At 39.5% G+C, this 22,599-nt stretch overlaps 1 protein-coding gene across 4 annotated transcripts in view; it reads left to right on the forward strand.

The window, feature by feature from the left end:
• The window catches only part of WDFY4 (WDFY family member 4), a 113,949-nt gene that overhangs the window by 50,292 nt on the left and 41,058 nt on the right, over positions 1-22,599 (forward strand). For all 4 annotated transcript variants that reach the window (XM_032445415.1, XM_015866825.2, XM_032445416.1 and 1 more), the window contains 5 exons: positions 288-427; positions 11,973-12,050; positions 12,526-12,729; positions 13,424-13,475; positions 14,301-14,467. In XM_032445415.1, coding sequence (XP_032301306.1) covers positions 288-427; positions 11,973-12,050; positions 12,526-12,729; positions 13,424-13,475; positions 14,301-14,467 — 641 coding nt within the window. The remainder of the gene's footprint in view (positions 1-287; positions 428-11,972; positions 12,051-12,525; positions 12,730-13,423; positions 13,476-14,300; positions 14,468-22,599) is intronic.

The following is a 22,599-nucleotide window of genomic DNA, read 5'->3' on the forward strand; positions in this document are numbered from 1 at the left end:
TCTGTAATCATCTGGTGAGGTTGTAGGGCTGGTGTTGCACTGCAAGAAGGATGTTCTTTGACAGCTGTATCCAGTTTATTTTAACAGTCTAATGGGGGGGGGGTGGGAATATTTGGGTGAAGGTCATTCCAATGACAGCTGTCTATAGCAAACCTCAGTAAGATTTTGAAATACAGGTTTTTAATGTTCTTGTAAGTAGAAATTTTTCACTAGTGTCAAATGGATATGTTATACATGACTTTTCCAAAAGCTCAACTTCAAGATACTTTTTCTTTTCTGGCTCACAGCATCTGAGAAAAGAGTTCTCCAGAATAAATCAATACTAGGCCTGTCTCAAAGCAAGCATAATTCTTGGAGTGAAAGCCTTTCTTCTGCTATGAGGTTGATGCCTAGCCGAAATACAAAGGAAGTGATGTGCAAATCTGAGGTAACATCTGCTTTTTGTCTTTTGTCTCTGCTCTTCCTCTGGCATGGTTCTGGAGAATTTGTCTGGATTTTGAAGGCTTTTGGGTATGTCAGTTGAAATGTTCCTCTGGAAATTAGCCATTGCTATTAAGGTTGCTTTCCTAGCCTTCAAGACTAGAAAAAGACAGTTCTGTGTAATATTTTTCTGACCTGGATAGCAGTGGCCAGAAAGCTTTACTTCGGGTTTGCCTTTCAGTGAGCTAAAGACATAAAGCAGTGTTGGAGCTCAGGGCAATCCAGGTGTTTGTGCAGTAGTGTTGGGAGCACGCACTGGGACTGGGCAGAGGTACCTACACAACCCTGATTAGTCATCTAAAGTTTATTTGATCAGTCTTAGAGCAGTACTGACATGCTGTGAAATGGCTTTAGACCAACAGATCACCTGTCCATGTATGGAATGATTATGTAGCTCACATGGGAGTGAGAAAACATGATTTTTTTTTCCTAGAAATGTTGTCATTTTGTGTGTATGTATAGCTGTTTCTGTTGGGAAAAGTGATGGGATTCATGTCTGTGTAGAAAGTGAAGTTCAGAAGTTGTGCTTATAATGCTACCAACTGGATTTGTTAATAGTGCCTGGTCATCCATATGCTTTTCGTATTCCTTCATGTACCTCACATTTAGTGACCTAAGTCCTGCTTGTCAACACTATCTGTTAGTTCTGTAGTGCTTTTAAGTAACTGAGGCGTAATAGTATCTATAATTCTAAATCCAACTAACTCTGACGGTCAAAAACTTTATGAACTTTCTAAATAATCAAGTTTAAAAAGCAAGGCAAAAAAAGTGTAGGGGAGTAATGTATTTTTAGGGTGGGAAGAGTAGGAAACTGAATAGCCAGGTAATAAACTAAAGACTGGGATTCACTGAGATCTCCCTTCATGAACTACTTATGTTGGCAGTATTGATTTTTATGACTAGGAGGAGTGAAGTGTGAGAATGGTTAATCCAGAAAGGTTTGCTCCACTTATCTGAGTGGAGTAAATCTGGCATTTGTATTTCTAGGCTGCAACTCTAATGATAGAATTGGTGGTGTCTACCTATAGGCACATTTTCACTTTACACTTATTTACTCTGCTCTTTCTCTATGACATTCATAGCTTTCTGAGTCTTGGTGAATCCTACACTTCTAGCTGTAAAATGGAGTACAATAAGAATGTATGTTTTACTGAATGTGATTTCTAAGAAGTTACAATAGCCAGGGCCATATTATTTGTAATGCTCTAGTAGCATTGAACCATGGCCTTAGTTAGGCAGCCTTAACATAATAACATGTATTAATGATGCTCCTTTTGACTCTTATGTAAACCTTGTCCTTAAGACACTGAATTACGAAAAAGGATCAGGTGTTACCATAGCACTGTTCTCTCATTTCTTACCTAATGCTAAAGATTAGAGGTCCAGATCTTGATTTTTTTTTGTGTGTGTCAAGAGATAAGGAGAGCTTATACAAAGCAAAGGTAGGTCTGGAGTGTATGCAGCATTCCTATTGCCAGCATTTATGTTCTCTGATGTTCCTTAGTAGAAGTGATGCAGCTGGACTTGCTTTTCCATTTGTAAGCTTTTCCTTTAGGAATGGAGACGGGGACATTTGTGTTTTGCTAGGTGCTTGTCTAGCATACCAGTTAGTTGTGTGTGTCGGGACTGCAGGTAGCTATAGGGTAGGGACACACTGTATTGGCAGACTATTCAGAGCTGTTTCAGTGGGTCACCTTAGAGTCTGGCATTCTCATCTGTGCAGAAAGTATCAAGGTCTTTTCTCCTGTTGAAGAGACTGTCTGCTACAGAACCTGCTTAAGAGTATTTGAATCTGCTAGCTCAAGATGCAGCATGCTGAAGCTATATTCCCAGTGATCACTGCTTCATTTCCAGGTGTGTTGGTGAGAGGCTATGATAGTAATATGTCTGATGATAATGCCTTGCTGAGCAGCAGTCTTTTCAGTATGCCACAGCATCCTTCTCATTCCTTAAAATCATGCTGCTGCTCAGAGTGAGCAAGTACTTCCCAGGTACATATGTAGACTGTGATGTCATACTGCAAGAGCATTGACTATTTGCCCTGGGGTCTGTTTAATTATTTTTTAAAATTAATTTTGATTATTACAGCTGATTACACCTCAGTGAGCAATGTAATTGATATTTGTAAATGTATCCCAAGGAACATTTTGTACAACATGCTTTCTGCTGTTGAAGGTTAAAGACTCCGTTATTGGTTTTTCCCTAAATATGCCCACATCATTAGTTCCTCCACTGAAAAGGTTGCCATCTGGAAAAGGCAGCATGGAGACATTATTCAGGCACAAGTGCATGAAATTGGTGTTTCTGCATCTTCTGTCTCTCTTCTGCAAGGAAGCGGCTTGTAATTAAAGGAGCTGGGTCTGAAGGAAACATTACTCATTTGATGTTATTCCTTATCATGTCAAGGACTGACAGCTCCCTAGCTCTGATAAATTGTTCCTCTCATTGAGATGCAAAGCTACAGTTCCAAATATTGTTCTCCACTCTCCTTCTCCCTCCAGCCAATATTTGAAAAAACATTGCTACACTTTGCAGAGATAAAAAAATTTAAGGGGAAGAAAATATGCTTTTCTGTAGTCCTTTGCCTTCATAAGAGAAATAAAAGATGGGTTTCTCTGTAACAAAGTAATCTTGGAGCACAAGTTACCTTTAAAGTAAATGAGATTCTCATCAAATGCAATTTATAAGCTTCTGCAGATTTAATTTAGCTGTATCCTGGATGAAGTTTTTTGGACTTGAAGAGTGTCTCTACACTGCTGTACCAGTATAGAAATGACTATAAGTTACAGCAACAGGTTGTTAGATGAAAATAGTATCTTATTGATAGTGTCAAAATGTCTGTAATGGAAAATGTGTAAATAATGTCACTTGGAACTTGATTTGGTATTATATTATTGCCTCTAACTTAAATGCATGTGTTGAAGGAAAAAGATGATCATATAAAGGCTGAAGTTGGAAGGTATCTTGTTTAAATCTGCTGATCAAACAGTATCACCTAGAGCAGATTACTTAGGAACACGTCCAAGTAGTTTCTGAGTGTCTCCAAGGACTTACATTTCATAAGCTTTCTGGGCAACCTCAGTGCTTAGTCACATTCACAGTAAGAGTTTCCTGATGCTCAGATGAGACATTCATTTGTTTGTGCCCATTGCCTGTTGTCCTGTGACTGGGTGCCACTGAACGCACTGCTTTTGCATTTACAGCCTAGCCTTCAGAAGTGCAAGTGCATTGTCAGGCATCTTATACACATTAAGAACCCCTTGAACCTTCTCTTTTTCTAGACAACATAGTCTCAGCTTTCCCAGTATTTTATCATATAAGAGATGCTCAAATCTTTGCTCGTGTTAGCGATCCTTTGCAGGACTCTTATCCTGCATCTCCATCTGTTTTTTCTACTGGGGAGCCTCCAACTGGACACAGTACTCTAGATGGAATATATTTACTGAGAACTAAGTGCTGTTGTTCCTAACTGGGAAAAATCTTAGTGAATTTGAGAATGATGTAAGCCAGTCAAAATATGAAAGCTTTGCACAGCAGAGAGAGGAAAGGGGTTGATTAGTGGGTTATTATTTGCATTTGATACTCAGATTAAAGAAGATGAAACAGTAATAAGATTTGCTATGGGTTTAGAACAAACCACTAGACAAAGTCAGGTGCTTCTGTAGCACTTACAAATTGTACAGGAGACTTTTAACTTGTTTTGTGCAGTGTCAGGACTGACTTATCTGTAATGTAGCTTTGTTCCAGATATGGAATTAGTTCAGCCTGGCTTTTTCCCCCAACATGAGTCAATTAAAAAATGAGTATGATGCCTTCATTCTCTCCTGACTGTTAATTTTGCTTCCCTGTTTTGGTTGCCATAGACATACTGATTTTTGCATTAGGTGCAAAGGAACGTGGAGAAATTATCTGCTTGAAACTAAAATTCTTAGCTCATTCACAAACTATTGGGTCACACATTTGCATGCAGATATCTGTATTTCAGAGGGTTGTTTTGTTTAAATCTTCTCAAGCAGGAGTGTTTAATATTAAACTGGAAGGCTGATGCACATCTCCAGACTCTTGCTGAGAATACTTGGCTCCAGCACATAAAGTGAGTATTAACTCAACATGCTGCCAGTGATGTTTGTTTTTGTCTGTGAGAAAGAAACTTTATCTCAACGTGGTGGATGTGGACTTAAAGACTTGGCCTTGATCACCCAAATGTAAAGCTCAACATTTTGTTCAGCTGCTTATAGTGGGTCAGTGCCTTCAAACACTGGCTGCTTCTTTCCTGTTTTGTTATGACCTCCTTTGGTAAATGACTATAGGAGGTGTAGTGAAGAGCAGACAGGGATTGGACAAAGTGAACTTACTAATGTATGTGTTATATTTGGGATACAGGGAGGCACATGCTTAACAGTTCATGGTAGGTGAAATAAAAGTTAAATAAATTTCTGAAACATAGTATCACAATTATTATTTATACAAATATTTTTCTTTTCACTCTGTTGGTCTTATCCCAGCATTTCAAGTTAGCAGAGTTAAAATAAGCAAACGTAATAGTATTTCTTAGAAAAGTGCATTATTTGTGTAACATTTTTGTCTTCATAATAGAAGGATAATTAACATCACTAATTATCTAATTAAGTTCATTAACCATCTACCAACAGTGCACTGTGAAGTTGACATTATGTTCTACTGTCAACAAATGCTTTGATTTCTTAGGAAGTAATTAAAATGTAAATTAGCATGTCATTAAATGCACAAGGGAAGATTGGAATCAAATATTCATTTCAAAACTGCTCATAGCACACATTTTTAGTTTAGTGAACGCAGGCACTTTGCTATTAATGATGTATATTAAACAATTTCCATTATAATATTATTGTCTTGTTTAATAACTGGCTCAAAGCTAAATTACAGTATGCTGCAGCAAGCTGTAAAAGTTTCTTTAACTTTGAACAAAGAATTTTTTATGTCCTCTTAAGCAGTTATCTGATGTACTGTTCATTTATCAGTTTCAGATACTTTGAAGATGATAAAGAAATAGCCCAAGAGGTCAGCAGGTTGGAGAACAGCTTAATGAAAGCAAAAAATATGAGGCTATGTAATTTTATATGCTACAAATCATAGAAAATCCTGGAATATTTGGAATTAATTTCCACTGTTTGATAGAGGAATTAGAATATAAACATAGTATAATGGAGAGTACAAATCATTGGGCTGTCTCCCCATAAAAAGCCAACAGCAATTGCTACAGGAGGTGGTGTGTCTCAGCACAATGCAGTGTAGGGAATCTATCCTAGGAACATTTTTCCTTTTTTGATTTATAGCAATTACAGTTTATCTAAAACCTGCAACAAAAGATCAGTTACCCTTCCAAAATTTCTTACTGGCAGCTCTTCCTTCCAAGGGAAATTTTCAGTGTTTTTTACACAGTTAATTCCTGTGTCTCTTAATTACATGTTATGTGAAAAAAAAATTGTGTTTTTTCATCTTTTTTCTATTTTTTTTATTCAAGCTTGTCTGGTTCAAGTTTAAGCTTGGATATGGAATTCCAGTCCAAGGAGATTGATGCCTAAAGCTGGTAGCATTGAAATCTCATCTTTCAAGAGCTGCTGGATGCAAAGTTTTGTTTTCACATAGCAGAGATTGTGCCAGTTGAATTGAATGGGGTGAATGCAGATAAAGTTTTATTTTGGTACAGACAAGCCCTAGAAACAGAATTATTTTTCTCTGCATAATATATGGAAAGAAAAATCACTGTCCATGTTTCTTGGTTCAGAGACATCCGTTTTCTTCAGGAGTTTCATATTCATATTAATTTCAGGAGAACGATTTGATTTAAATTGCTATACACGGGGATTTCTAAATCATATTATTTTTTTATTGAAAATCTTTAAAAGGAGAAGAATTATGATCAACTTTTCCAGAAGTTATGAGGTTTATATTGCAGAGAGCAGTATGAACTACACATAGGAGTTCACTTAGTGAGGATATTAAATTTCCATCAAGGGGCAGGGTTTGAAAAGAGCTGAGAGTATAACGGTAGTGGTACATGCAAAAAAAGAACATGAAATCAGCAGAGGTCCTAGAAATCTCTGCAGAATGGTCTTAAACATTTCTCCTGAATGAGGGTGTAGGCCTGTGCTGTCATTCCATGCTCTTTTCAACCTTGTTAGCCAAGTTAAAGATACAGCTTTGCTGCACTTGTCTGTGTTCCGTTCATGCTTTCTGTTGCAGCGTATCATGTGGAATATAGGATTGTCCTACAGATACTAAAAAGCTACAGAATTATTTTATCACCTTTAAATGTGTGCCATTTTACCAAACATAATCTTGGAAGCCAGGAGAAAGAAGTGTTTGGGACCCTGAGTTCAAAGCCTATACCAGTGTCACAGTATTGCTGAAACCTTACCTTTCAGTGCTCACTACCTCTTCTGTAACAGGAGGGAAACTGTGCTGAAGAGGTGGAGTGAATTGTCCCAGAATCACAGAAGCCATTCTCAGAGACAGGAATAAAGCACAGGCCTCACCTTACATTGTGCTTTTTGCTATTAGGAAGTGACTTTTAACTGTTTTGATAGGAATCCATGTCTTCAGTAGTATCAGCTGTTGAAGAGGGATGTGTGCGCATGCTTACATATGTATTATACATAGTTGCTATAGAAGTGGGGCAGATTCTGTGCTGCCAAAATATAGCTGATAATACAGTGTAAAAATCTCATCACTTGTACCCTGTAGTTTGGGTTTTATCCTCTTGAAACTCATCACTCCTGTGTGTGGAAATGTTTATGGTGCACTGAAATACAGAGGTTTTTCTCATTAAGTCTGCTATTCCCCAACCAACTGGTGATGCCAGGAATCCATCCATGATCCTTAGGAGCAGTTGGCAGTGTGCATTAGCCTCCTAGTGGGTTGAGGCATGAAGCTCACATGCCACACTTAACTGCTGGAACTACAGTCTGTTGAAAAGCTAAATGAATTTTGGCAAAGTAACAAAATCCACATGGTAATAACAATTTTGTTATTCAAAAGAGTGCAAACAGTCTTCAGTGTGGAGAGTATGTGCCAAGGACTAGGACAAACTGCTTTTTGATCTGCTAAGAACATTATTTGCCTTAGTATACTGGTTTGCTACCTGATATCGAAGGGGACAATTTATCCTCTTTAGTAAACATACTCACTTCCCAGTGTGTGGTCTGTTACTTAAAAAGTAGTTGAGTCACAGGATGGGTGGCTTGTTTGGGTTATCTGGCCTCTGATACACTATGTTAGATGTTGAAGTGGTGGTTGACTTGGCTTTCATTGGAAAGCCCTTTGTCTTCTGTGGCTGAGCACCACAGTGTCAGTGAACTGGAGACTTCAGCCAGCTTTAGTAATTCACTGTGACACTTGGGTGCTTGTCTGTAATGCTCTGGATGCGAACTGGATTCCTCTGCTTCTGAGGCTGATGTGTTTTTCCTGATCTAGCAGGGAAAGTCCAAAAGTATTCAGATTTAGTTGCATCTTTTTAGGAGGGGGAAAGAAGTTCTGGTTAGATTAGAAGAAAAAGGATGAATATGGGAAATGAAGTGAGTACTACAAGATGGTATTTGTATTTTGGAAGAGTTTAGCTTCAAAACTGAATTGTTGCCAATCTAGCTCTGTAGCATGTAATGGCATTTCAGAAATTTTCTGTCAAGACGATTGTTGGCTCTAGATTCAGTTTCGCGTAGAAACTGAAAGTGAAACTGAACTTTTAAAATCACATTTCTTTGAGTTCTGTGTCATTAAAAATGCATTTCACTGCTCGATTCAAGACAGGACAAAAGATTGAAATATAGAATTTGCATTAGTTTCACGTGTTTTTTGTGTTTCTAGTGATGCTTGTTTTTTGGATACTGGCTTTAGCAGTCACTGCCCACAGAGGTTTTAAGCATGCTTTACTGTCACATCTAAGGTCTCCAATCATTTATTGTGTACCAACCTCAATGCTAATCACGTTTGTTTTTATTTGCATGATGTCTCCATGCTGCAAGATGAGGAAAAATGGCTTTGGTTTCTGGTTGTTCATTTGTTGGTTGTGTTGTTTTGTTTTTTGTTGCCTGTTTCATTGTGGTTTTTTTGCTTGTTTTGTTTTCTGAGAGAGAGCTTATAAATCGCATTATCTTTTCAAGCTTGTAAGTATTATCTGGAAAACGTGAAGCAGCAAGATGACCTGATTGAACTTCAATGCAAGTGCCTACTGCTACAAAGTAGAGGAGTTGCTGTAAGGAAGACTTAAAGCATGATACCACCCTAGGACTTCTAAGCAAGCATGGATCAGTATGGCCTTTTGGTCTGATCTTTCTTTGCATACTAGTCATGTTTCCCTCCTTCAGATTTGCTTTTATGTAAAAACACAAACCTTATGTCACACAGTACAAACACTTATCAAAGCCAGTTACTTCCTTTTTGTTTGAAAGAAATACTAACCTGTGGCACTGTTGAATTACATCTGCTGCATAGAGTTGACATTTTAAAGGATAACCACTTATAGCATATGATTTCAATTGCATTTGTAATGGAACCTGCTTATTCATTCAGAGGTTATGGCAAATAGTCATTCGTCAATCACTGCTATATATTCTAATTGTTTTGAGCAAACATTGAGTGAATGATAGCCTAGTCTATATGTTGTATTTATTGGATATGTTTTTAAATGGTGTTTTTTCTTTTCCCAGTAATGGTGATCTCCAGTTTTGTTAACCATTCATTTTTATAACCAGATGGATTTCTTGTGAGGATGATCACTAGGAGGGGCATGTTCATCTGGTTGAAGATGACTAGTTATTTGGAAGCTGAAGTGGTGTTAGTCTTTCCTGCTGGCCTCATCTGACAAGAAGTTTTTCCTTCTTAGATCCCTATATGGGTTCCAAAGATGAGGGGCTGGGGCAGCAAAGTCGGTGAGAGTCTTTGGAGTGTGGGCTTTGACCTCAGGGGTCTGATCGATGACCATGACTGAAGTACAAGCTATGTGCAACATTGAAACAGCTGCCAGTAGGGCTCCAGCTCTGCTTGAATAGCCTACGGGTATCTGAAATGGCTGCTAATACATGGAGGAATTGGTCATCTTTTCTGAGTGGTTTTTACCCTATGTCCACAAAAAACTGGGATCTTTGCTCTCCTCCTGCACTGAGCCTGGCTCAACAGCACAGAGATGCTGTTGCTTACTAGGTCCAGCCTTTATGGGAGTTTTATATGAATTATGGAATACTTTTGTGAGGCCACAACTGTGATTACAGGTTTAATGATGCTTTAAACAAACAAAAATGTAATGACTTTCATCAGTGTAAAACAGGGGCTTCCTGCAGGGAAACACCAATAAATGTGACTTCACGGCAGGGGTACAGACCTGGCTGGCAGCCAGCAGTAATCGGCACACCACATAGACCTTGTGTGTTAACTTAATTATAGCACAGTGCAAGCAGCAGTCAGACAGTTTGCTGTGAGGAATCACTGCCAGCATGGCACAGAGTCCATGCATTTAAAAGTTATCCATCTGATCCATGGCTTTAGGTAGTAAGGATATGGAATTTCCACAGCCAGTTTAGACATGGGCTGTGACTTGCAGCAATCTGAATCTTTTACCTTTGTTGGAAACCCATCTGGTGGGCGTGAAAGCTTTAGCATGGTACTTGAGGCTCTCTAACCTATCCTATACGATCTCTGAATGTGTTCTGTCAGACATGGCAGACTGTAGTTGTAATAGGGTAGAATATTTATCTAGGGAATGCACCCTCATACAGGAGGGTGTTGTTTGTTTATTTTTTTTTAACTTAAGAACAATAAAGTGCTGAACTCATCCTAGCACCTTCTTGCTGGCAGCCACAGGGCAAGATACTGAGCAAGGAGAGAGATATGGATAGAGCAACAATCTTTGTTAGCATAGAAAAAATTTTTACAACACTGGAGAGCAATCCCATGAGTGTAGATGAGTCTATTAAAGTCAAACCCTGAGCTGTTTCTTCAGTGCCTTTGTGAGATAAAGTAAAACAAGCCAGCAGCTTACTCAGCAGTGGCTTAGCGCTTCAACTGTATATACAGACTTTCAATATGCTGTGTGTCTTTGATCAGGCAACAGATATAATGACAACTAATGCTTCTTGTTTCAAGTCCTTGGGACCCAGTATTTCCTAGGTTGAAAGGAAATAGAGAAAAACCATCCTGGCATTTTCAAAGCTTGGAAGATTGTCTTTGAAGCCTAAAATAAGATTTTAGTGAATTAGTATGACACTAAGTACCCTAGGTTCTATTTGGTACTATTCAGATGATAGTAATTCAGCTTATGATGTATTCCATTATGTTTAATTTTTCTACTGATCATTCCAGAAGGGAGGCTTAGACAGGATGTATGGTTTGAAATTCTCTGGTTTGTGTTTTATATTGGTCTCTACTGTGAGTGCTACATCTTGTGATCCAATATTTATAAAGATATAGGTTTTGGGGAAATAGGTGTGAAGATAATCAAACTCATTTCATTTCCCTGTTCCCTGAGATTAATAATCCCCACAATGGACCACTTAACCTATATACTTCTGTGATGCTAGATTTATATTCTGTTATGTGACTGGAGAAGTAGACTTAAAGCAATTGCATATCATACAGAAAGCCACGTCTGTTTGTGAAGTTCAAAGTGCAGCTCATAATCTCCTGTCAGCACTGCATCAGTTTTGTGCTTGAACAGAGACTTTCAGCTTGAGAAGTTCTTTCAAATAAAATAACAAATGAAATGCATGAGCGATGATGCACCTTCACTGTTCTGTGAGTCTAGTGCATTCTGGAAAGAAAGGTGGCCAGGAAATTCTGTCAGACTGCTTTTGGATGTGTGTTTCCAGAAGTATCTGGGTGGTGATGGGGTTCAGGGCTGTGTGGCGAAGCAGGCAGTTACTGTAGGTATCTTTTTACACTGGCACAGTTCTACAGTATTATAGCTGTAGAGCTACCTCAGAGATCTCTGCATCACATTCCCAGTAAGTAGTGTATTTATAGTGAAAATCACTTGTGGCCAAATTGGACTCAGGCTCCTAAATATAAAAAATATTTTTAGGAACAGAAAGGTGATGTGGCTCATTCCTTTGTCTGTACTTTCTGTTTATACAACAAGGAGCAGACCTATAGTGAGAAATCTTGAATCCTTATGTCACTTGGAATCTCAACAATAGATAATGGTCTTTTATACTATTTGCAATGCTATTTCAGATTCAACGGAAGAAACCTTACCATCTCATTTAATGTTTTCATTCTCCTTGAATAATTCCACTAATGACCCTCGTTAAAAGTGGTGTTCACCTCCCTGGAGTAATCATACAGCTTGTTCTCAGATATTTGCTGCATCTCTATACTGTTCTGGAGAGCTGTCAAGCTCATAAACACAGGCCATAGTCCCTAATTATTCTTGTGAAAAACATAGTAATGCCTACTTCTGCCTTTCTGTTTACCTTTAGCACCTTGTATCAGCATAATGTGTTCTGATGTTTTTTTCGTAGGGATTTGTGTCCTGTATGGAACGATACCGAAGAACTGGACAGGAGCTGTATGCCTCTTTGTACAGGAATCATGTACAGGTAAACACAGCAATATTTTTTCATGTTCTTCTTCACCTTTTCCCCAGGAATATGTATTTAGATTCGTGCTGGACTAAGCAGGAGTACAGTATACTCCTGAGACTTTCAGGTTTTGCTTTCACTGAGCGTAGTTGTTGCTGTTAGACATGAGCATTGGCTAGGAAAAGAAAATTGAGTGAATAAGTTCTCCAATGCTGCTCTCTTGGCTTGGTGCTTTTGAGCTGGCAATCTAATGGAAACAGCTATTCTTGACGAGACTGGAGTTTGCTAAGTTCTTGTATTTGTTGCTGTATCTGACTAGTAGCTTTTCTCAAAGTACTTTTTCAGTGAGCTGTTGGTCCCAAATTTGCTGGGTCTGCGGCAGTCTACAGCGATCCCATTCAGCAGATTGGTCCCTCTGAATCTGGGGTGGTTCTGTCACTGAATGGGAGGAAGTAAGCACACAGCAATGACACAGAGTGGTTCTGTCCTATAGATGCTGCAGTGTGGTTACAACAAAGCCGCTAAGGACTGGATGGTACTTGAGGAGCAACTCTTCCACAGGCAGGGCCCATGGGGAGTTTCCTCACAGTCATTAGAGCTGCGATGGATTCTTGATTGTTATGAAGGGCCTTCACGAATGAGGAGGAGGATTCAGCAGGCAAGCAACCGAGCGACAATGATGCGAATGAAGAGTGAGGTAAAAGCTTTAACAGGAAGTGCACAAATCCTGTAGCAGTTACTGGTGAATTTATATTCCCTGCTTTCCTCTGATTTCTATCAGCTGATTTACCAACTTGCTCTGCCGTGTGTATGATAAGCTTGATTATAACCTGGGGTATTTTTTTTGCTTGCAGTATACCAAAGGTACGGTATTTTGGTATGTATCCAGCAGGGTCATTTACATATTAGAGCAGCTAAAATTGGTGGATGAATTAAAAGGAAAAAAAAAGTTTGAGTCATTTGAACTAAGCATTGAACTGTGTATGTGAGACGTTTAGTACTGTTTGTCTCCATAGTGTCTAAGTGCTAAATTCTATCAGTCAGAAGATGAAGCAATTTAAGTGTCAAGAGGTTCCCATCTTCAAGGCATTTTCAGCTTTTATGCAAAGTTCTAAATCTGACAGACTTCTGCAGACTGGGCTGTACCATTTTATGCTATAAAAGTCCTTGTGGAGGGTCACCTTTCAAAGGGCGATAGACTTTTCCTTAATTGTTGACATTTATTCTTACATCTAATTATTCCTTTAGGTTCTTTGAAATGCATTTATTTGAATTTCCAAGGCACTTATTTGCAACGTGGTTCTAAATCTATGTTTTGCTCTACAGCAGTGTTTTGAGTTATGTTTATCTAACAACATATTCCAGTGTCATCACATCTAGTCTCTTTTCAGGTTCTCCTAGCAAACAGAAATGTAACAACCCCTACTGCTGAAGTGGGTTCAGGTAACTATTTAGGGCTAAATTACGTAGGGGTACTGGATGGACACAAGGAGAGCTGGAGATAGAGGATGGAGCTCCGAGTTAGAATTTAGTCTTGGGAAAAATAGTGTTCTGGTCTAAAAAGCACTGGTACAGTTTTTATTGGCAGTATATAAACATTCCATTTATTTTATGTTGCTGCCAGAGAGGTCTGAAAGTGAAAATGCTAAATAGAAATGAAGACTTTATTTTTTTGCTTTCCTGTGCATCTGAAAAGTTCTCAATGGCTTAACTTCAGGAGGAAAACTGTGTAGCCTTTCCTCTGATTTTATAGATTCTTCAGTTCTACTTCTAAAATAGTCTTTAAACCCTGTTGATAAATGGCTTAGGGAAGTGGTAAATGAAAAGTGACTTTCCAAAGATGTGGACAGAATGATGGAGAAATTGCCAAAAAATTAGCTTCTAAAATTGTTTTTCAGTGTTCAAAATAGAACCAGATTTTTCAAAATATGATGGTTGTCAATGTATTTCATTTTTTCAGGCCAGGTTTTCTGCTACTTGAGACACTGAAATAAAAATTAAAAAAAGAAATTAAAAAAAAAGAATTAAAAAAAAAACAACAATAACAAACAAAAAAAAACCCAGACTTGTGAAATGCAGTACAGAAGTTGATAATTTTTTTCAGAGGTGGGGGAAACTGAGAAACTTCTTGACTGTTTTTGTTTTCTTTTGGCAGATAAATATTGCAGTTTCCCAAGATAGAACAGTTTAAGCAAATGTCTAAATTGCCAATACTTTTGCTGTCATCCAGCTGCCATTAAAATTGCAATCTCTTTCTTACTGGTATAGGAGAGCTGATGTTAAATGGATCAGGAGAGGAGAGGGATGAGAAAGGATTGGACTGCAACCAGCTAACATTCTTCCCTGCTCTACATGAAAGTTTCCATTCAGAAGACTTCTTGGAACTGTGTGTGGAGAGACAAATCATATTGCAGGAGTTTGCAGAAAATGAAAAGGTAGTAAAGATTAGCTTTTCTTGAGTTGGCATTACAGGGGGTGATTTGGATGTGAAGGCCTATCTGTTCCTTTCAGTTTTTGGTTCAGGCTAATTCTGTCTACACTAGAGAAAACATCAATATATGTTAATTGTCCTTTCACACACCTTTTTCTACACCTTCCCCTGAATACTGGATAGATTCAACCCCCTGAGGCCATAGAGACCTGGCAACCTGCCTTCCACTCTTGGCATAGTCCCCACAAATGGTGTCTTCAGACCAAATCCTTGATGTTGGAAATACACCACACAAAGCTATTTTCCCTACAATTGTGAGGAATTTTGTCACAAAGAGCAGAGCTGACCTCATTCTCTCGTCTTCTGCATTCTTCTCTTACTTCCAGAGGAAAGTTGGCTCAGGAGCTAGCATCCCATAGTGGAAGCTGGGGGTCAGACTTAATCACTTAGATTGAGCTGTTAAAGTGCTGCGTGACGTTTGCACCTAGATATAGAAATAGTTATTTTATTTTTGTCTCAATATCATAGCTGAATTTTACGGCGTTCTGCCAGGGGTCATATTGGTGCTCTCCAGTGTGGTGGCTTCCTTATGTTATTAGATCTGTTGGTACACTGTCTATCTACACAACATAATTCATTCCCCTGTTCCTGCTCCTCTTCCCTGCCCACATGTACCTCTCCCCCAACAGAAGGAGACAGGCATGAAAATGTGAAGCATGTTTTCCGTGTGCTGATCTCATTTTGTGCCTTTAGGCTGTCTGTCTCTTCTCCGTGTAACTCCACAGGAAGCTGTCAGAAACACTAGGCGTGTTTCTTCCAGCAGCAGTCACTGTGTTGCTGAGCTGACAGAAGTATTAAAAAAAGCAGTGGGGGGTGACATTAACTGTCCTGCGCTCACTTAGTGCACTGCAGTCCTGCCTTGTAAATGGCTGCCTCGTGAGCTGTTTGCACTTTAACCACGCAACTGGAGCCGTCCTACCTACTGCACTGCACAGAGTGCATGTTGTGATGCCTTGGAAGCTGCTTGATTAATTTCTGCAGCACAGGGATGGCTCTAGTCTGGATATTGGTCATTGTTTCATATTGTTCATATTGTTGTGAAGTGATATTTGTTGCTTTTTTTTGCATTGCTATTAAACAGAAAACTTCACGTATTCAGACGTGAGGTGGCTGTTTGCATTAAAATCAGCAGATCCAGCGCTGTTGATGTTGTTGGCTCAGAGTTTGTCAGCAAGTCAGGAGCATATGGGTGCAGGTGGGGTGTTATCCTAATGTCAGCTAGTCACTTGTTTAGACAAATCTATTGTGACTTCTCCCTTATATCATGTTTGAGCAGCACTCAATCAGTGTGAAGTTCAGCCTTTAGACAAGTCCTTTTCCTTGCCTTTTTTTTTTTTTTTTTAAAATACATTAAAGTAACTGTAGAGGAACAGATTTTCAAAGTCAAGCTCTCTGATTTGGACTCCCTTCTGCTCTGCCAGTACATAGGATTGAAGGTATGTATATACAAATTCATACCTTGAAAGTAGTTAATTTACTTGTATTAACTGTAAGTTTTGCCTCTTCCAACCACAGACCGTGTAACACACATTGTTGCACTTTCAATGTTATACAGTTAAAGAGAATTTGACCTCTAGGCATTTTCTTTTCACAATGGTAACTTTTCATTAGAATTTCCAGTTGTGAGGCACTGTGAGGTTCTTTTCCTGTTTCTTTACATACTCTGCACCAGTTTTCCCAAGTTCTTATCACCTTTCAGTGATCTGTTAGTGCCAGATCCAAAAGCCAAATCTATATGTGTGGTGCTGGTGAAACTAGATGCAGAGTGCCATTTTTTAGCTTGGTGTTGGTACAAAAAGAAATAAGCTGCTGGTAAGAAGACTTGTAGATGTCTGTAGTTTACCCCACCCTAAGTCTAGGCTCATAGAATGGAGGTTCATGGCAGTTGTCAGCGCATCAAAGGAGAATGGCAGGCAGGGTGCCGAGAAATTTTGATGCTTCTACTCCTTCCTTACAGATAGCCCCAGCAGTGACCACTTGTGAAACCTAGGCCAAAGGACACCTCTTGGTGGGCTTAGGAGAGCTGTATAATAGCAGTGTGTGTATACAGGCGAAGATGGTTTTGCATTTATCTTTAGTACAGAGACTGTGTATGTCATGGTGGAAGAGGTGGGTGGATAACATGATGCTGCGGAGTTGTTTGAGAGAAATGCAGATAGGAACCTGTTTGCCTACCAAAAAACAGGGCCAGTCCTTTATAAATAACCCTGGTCTACCAGCTGAGACAGGGAGACTGGATTCCTCTATCTGCAACCTGAGTCCCCAGCTGCTGGATTGTCTCCCTGATCTTTTCAAGCCTGAAGCAATCCTACCAGATTGTTAAGGTGCAGTTAGCATGTAATAGGTGAAGAAAGTACGAAAGGGTTGGGAAATGGTTTTTGGTGTAGAAACTGACTTTTTTTGTTGTTGTTGAGAAAGATAAAGCTCTGTTTGCCAGCAAGTCGTTGGAGACTAAGAAATCCAAGCAGCTGGAGTAATGAATCTGAAGTTAACAAGAGGGCATGGCCTATCAGAAATCTGGGCACAATGCCTTTCCTTAAAGGAGGGACTGGGGAGAGCATGGAAGATGCCAAGGACAATAATAGAAATGACTAGTATAAATCAATTAAAGGGGAGATTGAAATCCATGGCTGCAAGAAAGGAGCTTATTAAAGAACAGGTTCAGCTGAAGGAGTGAGCAGCTGTAAGGTTCAGCATCTGGGGCAGATGGAAGTGTGCAGCAGCTCTGCATCCACATAGTGAAGCCAGTGATCTTAGGAGCATCGCAATAACTTCTCAGCTATGTAGGACACCAAGGCAATTTGTTTTTGTGGGAGCACAGTTACAGTTCATTGCAGTTCAATGACGCTTTGTTAGTCTGAAAGAACTCTGCATGTACTAATGTGCAGTATGAACAGGGACTGCCTCTTGGGATCCAAGTAGGAGGGTGGGAAGTCGGGAGATTGGAACAAGTCATCCCCTTTTCTGTGCCTCAACCTCTTTTTTTTTCCCTGGTACATGTGCAGAAGCTCTGATGGCATCCTTGCTGCTGAAATTAGTGCTGAATATTCTTAAGTGTTTTTGGTGTTAAACTTTTCCTATGTTCAGATGGGACTGCCTGAAGAAGGACATGTTCAGATGGTTATTCCTCTGACTTGCCTCCTCTAGGGTTCTGCTGCAGTTGAGTGGCTGCTGGGAGTGTCTTCTTGCAGCCTTACCCCAGCTCAGCCAACAGGTGTGCTACCAGGCACAAAGGGCAGTGTCTGATTTGTACTGTGTCAAGAAAAGACAACCAGCCCAAAGATCCAAACAGAGCATCTTCAGCTAATTCTCTGCTTTCCTGAATGTACTGCTTCACTATGGTACTTTGTACTCTTTGAATACCTCCCACCTCCTTTTGTATGTGCTCCCCTGCTTTTTTGCTTTGAAAAATGTCTTGCAGTTCTAAGCCCATGGTATCTCCCAGGATCTCTGCTGAGCTCCTGACAGCTCCGTGACCCTGACTGCACCATCTAGTTAGCACAGCCCACCCCTTAACACAGTCACTTTCTGTAGAGTGATGGAGCAGGGTGTGGTGTGGACAAGCTTTGCTGTGTTTATTCCTGGGAGTCATGAGGAAGGACATGAACTCAAGTGAACTAGCGTGAGGGGAAAATTAAAGGACTCATATTAGTTTTTGGCACCATTTTCTGTTTGAGAGGAGCCTGGAGTGAGACAGACGTCTGAGTGTGCAAGAGGTATGAGCACAATCCTATTAGTGCTGGCTTCCAGATGCTATCATCAGCTGAGGGATGCCAACTTCTCAGGCTGGCAATGGGCCGGGACAGATGGCAGCTTTCAGAACAGAAAGCAAGGACAAAGAGCAGCCGCAGTGCCCATGGCATGAATCTTCTTCTGTCTCCTTCCTCTGAAATGCCCAATATTCTTTTCCTGCAGCATTTGGGAAATTGTTAAAAACCTGATAAGTGCATGCTTAGGAAACACCTCCTGTGCATAGGGCTTTTGCTCCAACAGATGTTGGGAGGGAGAAGAGAGTGGATAGAAGCTACCTGTGAAAGTGTTGTGTTGTGTGTCTTAGGAAGCAAAGTTGGCATCACAAGGCTTGTTACTATCTTTTTGGTGTTTGCAATAGTTTAATTTAATTCCAAGTAGAAGGAATTTGAGCCAATGTTTCTAACAGTTGAGATGGGATCAGACTTGAGCCTGAACCCCTGCCACGAAAGACAAGCAGGTTTCGTTTCCTTTGGTCACTGAGCTGCTGAGGAGAATGAAACAATCTGTCATGTATTCTTAAGCTGTGATTAATGAGCTGCATGTGTGTCTGTTGAAAAGTAAGATGAGTCTTCAACAACAAGCAAGCTAACAAACACTGCAGGAAAGATCTTATGAGGGGTGTCGAGAGCTGGACGTATATGGCTATCACTACGAAAGCATGCATCTGTTTACCTAGCAAAAGTTGTGAAAGCAACGTATTGCGTTTCATATATTCCTAGTCGTTTTAAACTCTGTGTCTCTAAATAACATTGATCTGACTTTACTGACAGATTTGTTGTAGCTGATGCACCCTGATACATAACAGAGCAGACAGAAATAGTATATATATACCGTTCTCATCTCCAAGCAAGTGTCTAGAGATGGCTGCATTTATAGGGGAATACAAGATGTGGTATTAAAGAGATGAGGGAGCTTCAGGATGTCACTAAGCTATTGATTGCTGAGAAGAAGATATTAAATATTTCTTCCTCTTCATATATCTAGCATGTTTCTTATAGTCTATCCATAGGCTTCTGTTACTAATACTCGGGGCAGCTGCTTACCCTGATTCAGGGTATCCATTCTTCTGTACACATGTAAAAACGCTGTACTCTAGAATCCCTATGACATGGGTAAATGTGTTCCTTTGGTAGGGTTCTATGACTTAAATTTCCTTTCTCTGTAGTTTTCCCTGGAAGGACAATGCTAACGCTACTAGGTTCTGTAGGAATAGATAGCTAACTTCCTAGTGCTTGTATGCCCTTTAAAGACTGATTGCGTTTTCAGGCATGTAATTCCTTTGGAAATCTGACTCCTAAACTATAGAACAGGTGTGGTTTTATTGCTGTTTGTTCAACTGCAACTGGATGCACTTATAAACAGCTCTTGTGAAAAACAGGGAAAAGGGGGAGCCTACCCCCCCTCCCCTTAGCCCCCTTCAATTAAAGAAAAAGCCTTTAGCTTTAATTCCTTTGTACATACAAATAGAGCAATCAAGAGATACAGAGCTTTAGGCGATACCTTAGAAGGTAATTATTCAATTATTTTATGTCAGCTTTGCGTCATTGATTAATGATTCTAGTAGCTGATGAACTGGATTCTGTGCTGTTTTGACAGAACAGTAAAGTTTTTATTTAATCTGTGGTAATTTCAAGCTGCCTGCTGTTTTGATGCAAGGCTTGTAGGTACAAGTCTGTCCTGGTGGGGGTTCTGTAGTACACCACTTTGTTAGGGTTGTACTCAACTGAAATAAAAACAAGCCCTGTTCTCCAAATGAGAGGAACTGACTCTGCCCAAGGTCTCTACTATTTCTAACAATGCAAATGTATTTAATTCTACTGGAGGTATTAATGTGAAATGAAGAAATGGATTTGGAACCAGTGACTGTTAGTGGCTTGACGGTACAGAATGCAGACTGTACTGAGAAGGAGAGGTACATGGGTTTTCCTCTTCAAGACCTGTTAATGTGCCCTAGTCCTGCCCTAATACTGAAGCAGTTATCTGTGCTAGACCATGTTAGTAATTGTATGCAGGCCCCCGCCACAATCTGTACCTCTCAAATATACCCACAGTCTGTCATCTCTAGTCTGAATTCCCTATTTGGGCAGTGTTTTTTGTAGAGGTCTGAGAATGGTTTTGTGGAAATACTTTCTCAGGCTGACCTGCAGACCGTCCTCACTGCATGCTGTGCAATCTTGATCCACAATTAAAGCTCCAGGAATTGTATGTAGTTTGACCTTTGTTGGGTGCTGTAAACTAACTAGGTGACCAGCTGCAGTTTTTGCAGGGTTTTCAACCTGTCTCATGGCTCTGCCTGGTCTCCCATGCTTGCCTTTCTTTTTGCTTCATCTATGCTGTTCCAAGAAACAGCTTTGCCTCCTGTACTGCTCTGACCAGCATGTGATTTCATACCATGCATACAGTCAAAGGGCTATCACTGAAAACTTTTATCTGATTATTGTAAATATATGGCTGGACTCAGCATGCTGTGCCTGGTGTCTTACGCCTGCTTTCAGATTAGCATAAGACATAAATAGGAGAAGTGCGTTCACACTGGTGCACTTAACTTCCTTGTTGTTTTTAATTCTATATCAAGCTGTGCAATTTTGGGACTGGCCCTACTGCTTCCTGAGCTTTACCCTAAATGCTCTTTAATTCTGTATTTGTGGTTTGAGTTATTCCAGACCCCATTCCTGTTGGCTCTTTGTTTTTCGACATTAAGAAGATCAGAGATATAAGTCATACTTGTCTTTATTTTTCTTTACTGTTTTACTCACCACCTCCCTGCTCCTTTCTTGTTATTTATTTTTCTTGCTACCTATTCCCATACAATTTCATGCTTAGTTCTACTTGAGAATCTCCTTTATCTACTTGACTTCTGTCTGTCTGTTTCTTCTGCTGCCTGCCCAGAACCCCATGATAGCTGTGTATGCAGCAGAACAAAATAATAATAAAGCAGAGTTAAATAGGTCAATTGACTTTGCCTTCACATGGAACAAAGTGCTGGTTTTGCTGAGGCAGATTTCTTAGAAGCCTCAATTTCAATTTTATGTCCATTTAGCTTTTTTATGCAACTGCCTGATGTTTCATTATTCAGTTACCTTCCATTTGGGAAGAAGCAATCTTTCTGCTATATAATGACTTCAGGAAGCCATGTGGCTCACTAATGTGAGCAGAATACAACAGCACTCTCAGTGCAAGCATACATGCCTCTAATCGTGCAGTGGCATGTGCACATGTGGGCACTCCAGAGTTCTGTGGTGGCATGTTGCCAGGAGAGAAGCATTCCAGAGGGATCTGTGGAAGAGGTGACTGAAATGCTGGGTTCTTCCTAAAAATAATTGGAGAGGAAAGAGGACGGGAGAGATTTTTATCAAAAATTGTTTGTAAAAATTTTTTTAGAATACTTTTGTTTCTCCAGAATTCTGGAATGTAACCAGAATGAAATCAATCTTCTATTCCTACAGGAATGATTTTTTAAAATGAAACACCTCCATTTTGTTGCTGAAAAGAACTACTTTTCATTATTTTTTTATTTTTTTATTTTTTTATTTTTAATATGGGATCAAAATTTTGTTTGAACTATTTATGGATTGCCACTTTGAATTCTTGCATCTTTCCATCTCATGCAGTTTTCATTCTGTACTGAATTTCAATCATTCTGAATTCAATCATTCAAACTGAATTTCAAAGCAGAAAACTTTATAATTTTGTCAAATTATGCTAGCATCCAAGACTGGAAGGTTTGTAATAGTGCAGGTCTCCTGAGTAACCTTGTGTGCAGTTTGGAATGGAGACAAGAAAGGCTGTAGGTTTGCCTCCAGAAATAAAGCAAGATAACAAAGGCAGAAAGCTAAGTTGAAACATGCAGGCTCTAGAAAAACAGACTTATTGTATGTACCTTCATCATAGTGATTTGGAGTAGTCTTCATGTGATTTACTATATCCAGTGCTCTTTGAGCATGTCTATTTTAGCATCTGCAAGAAATAATACTGGACTCCTGATCTGATTAAGTTTCATAGAGGTATGGTCACTGAGTCTTTAAGAGTAAAATAACTCATGCAGAAAAACAGAAAGCATCTTGCTTCTGAATGCTAGGAAAACTCTTTGCACTGAAACCTTGCTTAATTTAAAATCAGAACTTCTACTTAAATTTCCTGCACACCAGTTTTCCAAATCATTAGAGATTCTTTTGATCTCTTTATCGCTTTGTGTTGTGTTTTTTTTTATTTGGTTGGTTTTTTGTTGTTGTTGTTTTTTCCCAAACCATCTCTCAGCCTTAAAAATTGCTCCTTAGGGATAGATTTTTGTATTTTTTTAATCAAAACTGATCCATTCCCAAG

This window comes from Coturnix japonica, chromosome 6, assembly GCF_001577835.2.
Source record: "Coturnix japonica isolate 7356 chromosome 6, Coturnix japonica 2.1, whole genome shotgun sequence".
NCBI classification, from domain to species: domain Eukaryota; kingdom Metazoa; phylum Chordata; class Aves; order Galliformes; family Phasianidae; genus Coturnix; species Coturnix japonica.